Source organism: Salminus brasiliensis, chromosome 6, assembly GCF_030463535.1.
Source record: "Salminus brasiliensis chromosome 6, fSalBra1.hap2, whole genome shotgun sequence".
NCBI classification, from domain to species: Eukaryota; Metazoa; Chordata; class Actinopteri; order Characiformes; family Bryconidae; genus Salminus; species Salminus brasiliensis.
This window is the reverse complement of record NC_132883.1, coordinates 33,354,839-33,362,445: the sequence shown is the minus strand read 5'-3', so window position 1 is coordinate 33,362,445 and position 7,607 is coordinate 33,354,839. Positions and strand designations below refer to the sequence as shown.

The 7,607-nt window shown below is 43.7% G+C and overlaps 1 protein-coding gene across 1 annotated transcript; it reads right to left on the bottom strand.

Annotated features, from left to right (window-relative positions):
* Nucleotides 1-1,805: 1,805 nt before the first annotated feature.
* LOC140556910 (vesicular inhibitory amino acid transporter-like) lies at nucleotides 1,806-6,904 on the bottom strand. Its single transcript, XM_072681018.1, has 2 exons — nucleotides 6,138-6,904; nucleotides 1,806-5,301 (listed from the first exon to the last, which is right to left on the bottom strand). Exons 1-2 carry the CDS (start codon nucleotides 6,525-6,527, stop codon nucleotides 4,114-4,116), a joined length of 1,578 nt encoding a protein of 525 aa, XP_072537119.1. The 5' UTR covers nucleotides 6,528-6,904; the 3' UTR covers nucleotides 1,806-4,113.
* Nucleotides 6,905-7,607: the final 703 nt, after the last annotated feature.

The following is a 7,607-nucleotide window of genomic DNA, read 5'->3' as shown; positions in this document are numbered from 1 at the left end:
TGATAACAGATCAATTGATAATAGATTTACCCATTCAAAGCATGGACTCCACAAGACCTCTGAAGGCGCCCTGTGACATCTGGCACCCACACGTTAGCAGCAGGTCCTTAAGTTGTGAGGTGGGACCTCCATGGATTGTGTCAATGAGCGCTAGGTGTCCATGATGCTGTCACCAGTTCACTGGTGTCCTTTCTTGAACCACTTTTGGTAGCTGACCACTGCATACCAGAAAAAACACAAGACCTGCCTGATGGTTTGGAGACGTTATGACCCAGTCATCTAGCCACCACAGTTTGACTTTTGTCAAAGTGGCTCAGACTCTTTTGCTTGCCCATTTTTTCTGCTTTTAACACAGTACCTTCACTTGCTGTGTAATGTATCCCCCAACATTAATAATGTTATGGCTAATCTGTGTATAAAAGTATGTTTTGGGGAGGGGGTTGTGTAGAGAGCGGCGTCTTTTCCTAGTTAGCATTAGGGTTGTGTTCTAGATATGGCCATTTTTAGCCATCATGTTGGAGATGAATTTCAGGAATTTGTAACTTGAGGGAGTTACATACACACCTGATCTGTTATCACATCTAACAATCAATTAATCCCACAGTGCCATCCAAAAACTATTCCTCTGTCTTGGAATATTTGTCACTCAATGATTTTAGGTCCTCATACAAAATGTAAAATAAGATAAGGAGAACAAACAAAATATGCCATTCATGGGGAAAAAAGGGTTTGCAACAGTAATATCCCCCATGTGAAAACATAAATTTAATACCTATTTGTGCCACTTTTAGTTAAAACAACAAAGCATGAAACTTTTATATTGTTTGACCATGACTGTGTATTTAAGATCATGCTACAACATCTTAACTTGGTTTAAGTTGGGTCTTTGACTGGGGCACTCCAAAAATGCTTTTTGCATAAGACAAATTGCAGTTATGATTCAGATCACATATTAATGACTGAGCTTTCTCCTGCAAGAATTTTTAGAAGAGATCAGAATTCATGGTTCTGTCCTTTCCTAAAGTTATGCCCTAAAGACGTAAAGCACCACCCCACCATGACACTAACACCACCATGTTTGATGGTTGGTGTGATGTTCTTAGTGTGTAATGCTATTAAATTTACACCAGATATATTGGGCCCCATGTTTTTCACCTTCATCTCACACAACCAAGGCTTGCAGGTCATCAAGGTGTTTTCTGTTTCTTCATTCAGAGAGAATGGTTGTCACTGTGGTTGTAAGTCCCATAGCCTTTTGTGACATATTCCAGACTATATTTCTATACCTTTCCATACCAACTCATGTATTCTGGAATTACTTTAGATCATAGCACTGCCCACTGCTTACTGAGACATTTAGTCTACTTCACATTTACTGGAAAAAGGTTTAGACTTAATGGGGTGGCAGCAAACATGTCTTGGTTTCATCTAGTTTGGTTTAGATGAATGAGTAACTAAAGGGCAATGTTTATCCATCGTCATCCTTTGGATGCTAAACTCATGCACATGCCTTCTTTAGCCTCACAGTAAATGGACAATGACAATGTTTTATAGGGGGACATTTCCCTCTACCTAAAGCAGTTTAACACAGGTTACAGAAGAATAATCTCCACAGCAACGTACAGACACACCGAGACACACACTCACAAATAGCCTACCACGTGATTCTTTGTTCAGCGTTCAGCTGAGGACCATTTGTTTACTACACAACTAGCCAGAAGAGAGAAATGAAACACAAAATATTGAATTTATTGTCATCTTTAAATGAGTACATCATTTTTTGTTTTGTACGCATTTTCGAAAGAGCATTTTTAATGTCTTATATTTACTTATTATTTTTTTACATCTGGGTCACATTGAACACACAGCTCAGTTAACTTCTCAACAGGCCATTTATACTTGCACTTCATATTCACTCACGAATTATGTGATACACACGCTGAACACCTAAGACACTGACGAAACGTCTACGGCAGGGGGCTGGGGGGATTAACGTAATATGGTCTACTGGAAGAAATTAGGCTACTGAGGATTTCTGACACGGATGATTTCTTTTCTAATCCCATATTTGGCGAGCACGGTTGGTGTGCGCTGTGGATTTTTCCTGCTGCCTCAATTCTGCCTTCTCTTTCCATCAAATAAAAACCTCTAAGCCCCACTGCACTGCGCACTGCAACAGTCACACCACCTATTTTCAAATAAAATGTAAAAAATCCTCTTCATTTGTCACACATTCTCACTCTAACTAGTTACACATTCCATTTATTGACATACACTTGCATCATTTGGACACATTTGCTAAAAATAATCAACAGTAGCTCTCTGAATAGGCCCATATCTCATAAAAATATACCACCACCTACTCTTATAGGCCTAGAATTGAACATTGTAGTGTTAAAAAACAAGTTCACCCAGGGCATCCCTGCCTTTAGCACTCATTTCACACTATATGTCCAAAAGTTTGTAGACATTTGTAGACCATTTCTCCTGAAATCAGGAGCATTTTTTGGCTTGTTAGGTTATGCTGTGGCTTCTTGTTTTATGGGAAAGCTGTACACTAGAATACTGGGACATTGAGAGGATTTGGTTGTATTCAGCCACAAGTGATGTCAGGTATTAATGTTAGATACTTAGTTCTGCATCACAAACACCTCTTCACCTTATCCCAAAGCTCTTTAATTGACTCCATCACTCCATAAAACACAGTTCCATTGCCCCACAGGACATGCACAGTGACCTAAGACCCATGTGCAACTGCTCCAAAGCATCCCGTTCTACTGTCAGTGTTTTCCTATGGAGGTTATATAAACTGTTTGTGCATGACTGAACACCTGTGTAAGCAGTGGGTGCACCTTAAGGTCACATTTTTTTGTTTATCTTGTTTGTTTAGGTTCACATCCCCATTCCCTTACAATTCCATTAAATATAAATGTGCTCATCTGCTTCTAAACTGCCTTCTGATTTTTTGATTGTCACCATGATACAACAGACAGTGGAACAATATTATCAAGCAATAATGTTATCTCCCACTACCACCTTGACCCCCCACCTATCATCCAGCGAAAACATTCAGCTAGGTCAAATACCCTTCGTAATACCAGGTGTAACTTGTCAGAGAAGGGGAATGTCCAAAGATGTCTGATTTATGCTGACTTAAAAGAGCCTATGGCCTACTTTTAGCATATTTTACTGCTTACTACTTGCAATTATGCATATAATTACAATAATGAAATATGAAGTCAGCGTGCATAAGTGGAGCTAATTTAGACTGAATTTGTTGGTATGTAAGGATAAATGCATTGTTGTTGTAACAGAATGCAACACATTCTGTTTTTGCAGCTTAGCTCCCCTATATAGACTATATGGATTGAGGAGTTAAAGGTGCTCTAAAATTAAACACTGTGTTTACCTTGACATAGATGAGAAATTAAGTTTGGTACACTGTGGTACAAACGTGACACTGCTCAGTGTACTTCAGTGAAAGAACATCCAGCATAACCAAAATCAGCTGGATGGCAGTTATTTAACATTGCATCATGAAAGAAAAAACAGCCTGTTTGATTCTGGGGCAAAAACATAGGATTGTAAATGGGCATGTGAAACCGCATCCGAACATTTTTGTCCCAACCAAAGTCTAATAGTACATTTATACATCGAACTTAAAAATACTCATTACATGTGTTCTATGATTCCTTGATGATACAATGATTGCATATCCTACAAAAAGGGAGAAATGTTTTTCCATATACAGCAGCTGCATTCCCTAAGCGGAGAACATCTACAAACATTTGGACATATAGTGTATGTACATTATAGTGTATGTACATATTACTGGAAATTATTCAGTGGTGTTTGTGCGCACCCATCTCTCAATGCTTTATTGCTCGCGTGTCAACAAAGTAAATAAATAAGCAGATTAATAAATAATTATAACAAGCACATCATTACACTATTAGGTCACGAGATATTGCACGTTTTGACAAGAAAAGTAAGAGCAAAGAAGTGGCCAGTTTTTTTATTTAGGGAATTTGAGTGCGAGCCCGCTGATTGCCATCCAGAGGAAGAGTTTCTGAGCATTTGGAGACGGGGCTGGGAAAGCAGCCTTCCCCTGACTTAATCCTGGATGTTGTACTTAAAGGCCTCGATGAGCCCCTCGACTGAGTGGATGAAGCCGGAGATGCTGCATATCCCCCCGATCACGAAGATGGAGACGTCAAAGAACACTTGGTGCCACAGAAGTTTCCGCCACATTAGCCTTAGGTGGAAGAGGCTAGGCAAAAGGAAGCACAAGCCGGCGCCGGTGAGGCTTCCGGTTAGGCCCATGAGCAGTGCAAAGTGTGGGACGAAGATGGCCATGAGCAGGGTGAAGACAACAAGCGCCACTCGCAGGCTGAGCCCCCATGACTTGAGCTGTCCGCCTGGCCCGTAACAATTAGGAAAAAGCGATTGGCCTCCATCCTGGAAGAGTGACTTCTCCAGCACATCCACAGCGGCGAAGAAGGGCAACGGGTAGGAAAGCAAGGCCTTTGACACAAGGAAGATGTTGACCCACGCACGGATGCCCCCTGGCAGGTTGTCCGTGATCACCTCCTTGGTGGCGTCGGCCCACGTCAGGTAGGCCACGAGGGCGAAGAGGCCCTTGAGCACGCACGCAGCGATGTGAGTCCAGTCCATCATGCAGTGGAACTCCTTTGGGTTCTGCATGTTGCCCTCGAGGGAGGGCAAGAATATCTGCGACGTGTAGCTGAAGACGATGATTCCAATGGAGATGGGGAACTTCTTGACATCAATGTAGAACTTGACCTTCTCCCACGCCCAGTCGTGCGCGCGCGACAGGCAGTAGGCGATGACCAGCACGTTGATAACGAAGTGCGCGAGCGTGCACAGCAAGCTGAACTTAGACACAGCCTTGAGGTTCTTGAGAAAGGCGCAGGGCAGCAGCGCGGCTGTGGCCAGAACCGACCAGGCCTTTTGCGAGATGGGCAGCCCCGGGAAGCTGTTGTACATCAGGTTGCCACTCACCACCACATAAAGAATGCACGTCATGACGAGCTCAATGATTTGCGCCACGTTGACCACGTGGCCGCCCAGCGCGGGGAAGCGCGGTGCGCAACACGCGTTGGCGATGTCCACGTACGAGTCTCGCACACGCACCAGCACGCCGTCCTCGTTCTCCTCGTACAGGCACGCGATGAGGATCTTGCCCGTGTAGCAGCACACCACGGCGGCGAAGATGATGAGGAAAAGGCCGAGGTAGCCGCCATGTAGAATGGCGTAAGGGAGGCCGAGGACGAACATGCCCTGCGGAAAGACACAAGCGAGGCCTTTAGTTGTCGGTGGAAAGGGGCGGGAGGGGGGTGGCTTTCGTGATAGCGCAGCAAGAGCGAGGCTGACAGGGAGAAAAACCTTTCACTGCCCTTCCTCAAGGATTGTGGCCTTGTGTCCTGCTTGATTTTTTAGGTGTTTTTGACGCATCTAGTGGCCATGTGAACTGACCACCATTTCAACCACTTTTATATATTATTGATCTTTAGTAGCCTATTTTTAAGATGCACATATTAATATTATTTTCGTACCATTAACGAGAAGGCTTTGATATGATGGAGAGGGTGTTCTGGGCTCACGATGGGGAACGTCGTGCTACCCCCCCCCCCCCCCCCCCCCAAATAAAAGAAAACGGTCCCAGGCGACCATTACGGAAAGTACATCCAATGGGAATAGGCCTAGACCCAATCTTAAGACCCAGTCAAGAGAAAATGAATGAATTACAATAAATATAATAAATACCTACATTAATAAACACTCCCAATTTCATGAAGACTAGCTTAATATATTGATCTTATTTCAGGAGATTATTTTTATTTTATAGATATATCAAATGACTTTTTTCCATAATATGAACACGTAGTTGTTAGATAAATCGTTTTATATAAATCGTTTTAGTGTTAAACAAAGAAACGAAAAAAAAACCGTTTTCCTTTGTCTTTTTGGACTATTCTAAATTATTTGAAATCTTTTTTAAACGTTTTTTAAATGTCCGACTGTCCCTTAAGGTTGGTATTAAATGGACCTTAAGGGAATACCCAGCCCCCCTCACCCTAAATAAATAAATTAATAAATAACCCTCAAATGTATACCTGAATGGCGTTGGTGACGTTCCAGCCCGCTTCCCACGCGGTGATCTTGGGTTTGTCCTGCTCGCCCAGCTCCTCGCACGTGCCGGTGCTGCTGCGCGAGCCCCGCGGCCCCGTGCCATCCCGCTGATAGCGGCTGTCCCCGTCCAGCCCATCTTCGCCGTCCACCTCCCCGCCTGCCTCGTCTGTCTGCAGTGAGGCCATGCGCATGCCCTGCCTATAGTCGTAGTCCAGATCATCACACTCGGCGAAGCCCACTGCCTCCTCATCCGTGGCCGCTTGGAAGCCCATGCGCGCGAACACGCCGCTCACCTTTGCCTGAGATTTGTTGGAGGCCGTGTTCATCGCGTTCGTGATCTTGTTGGAGATTTTGTGCCGTATCAGATGAGCCATGGTGGTTATGAAATGTCGGCGCACGAATTGTTTTAAAACTACACACAGACCTGTGTGAAATTAGTCTTACCCAGACAGAGTTCTGTGCTATATGAACAGTGGAAGAAATTCAGACGAATTCTACCATTCCTGGTGCAAAAGGCATGTCTTTTCTTCTCCTCTCTGTTTTGTTATTCAGATTTTCTTTGCAGTCTTGTTTAGTCCGGTTACAGACATATCCGCTGTCCGTGAGCACGCGTCACACTCTCAGATACGCGACCGCATTTCTGGAGCTCGATGCGCATCTGCATCCAACTGAGCTTCCAAAGACACCCAAGGTCGAGCGCAGGTGAACAGAGAGAGCAGAAACGCGTTTAGCTGTTCAAAAACACGACCGATTCGGGGTTTTCCGTCTCACACCCACGCAGTGTGTGTTACTCCCTCAGTGACAAATGCCAGTTGCGCACGAATGTGTGTGTGCGTGCGCGCAAGTAAGGGGGGGGGGGGGGGGGGGGGGCGAAGTAGGAGCGAGTAAGGAAGAAGATGGGCGCATTTTCTGTGAAGCCCGTGCGCGCCATGGCGCACGGAGAGCGCGCTTGGTCCAGCTCCACAGAGAAGACTGTGATATCGCACTCAGGTCAAGCAATCGCGTGTTTGGGTGCAAGGGACAGATAGGTAAACGCTTTTGGGTTCGAGTGTGTAAATATTTGACATATTGAACGAAAGCCGTGATCTTTTTATAGACCAACAAAGCTGGCAGTAGAACTTAATCTTCATTGTCGTAGAGATGGTGCAATTATTTTACGCATTCTTCGTAATAATAATAATAAAAAAAATATATACTGCAAATGAATTATGCAAAGGGGAAATTAATTATGCAAACAATATATATAGCATATATGCGTGTGTGTATCTATTTAAAATATCCAATTATACTGTACAGAATAGTGTACAGAAATGTCTATTTTCAGTTACCTGAGAATAATAAAAGGAGCTTGTGCATAAAAATATATCATTTCTAAAACACTTGAGTAGCCGTTCGAGTAAATGATAATTTTACGACGCGTTTTTCCTACCGTTGTATCCTTCTTTATACCCTTT

Excerpts from the sequence above, each read along its gene's own strand:
- LOC140556910 (XM_072681018.1), bottom strand. The coding sequence starts at position 6,527 with ATGGCTCATCTGATACGGCACAAAATCTCCAACAAGATCACGAACGCG. Across the intron at positions 5,302-6,137 it reads ACGTCACCAACGCCATTCAG|GGCATGTTCGTCCTCGGCCT; the intron begins GTATACATTTGA and ends GTCTTTCCGCAG.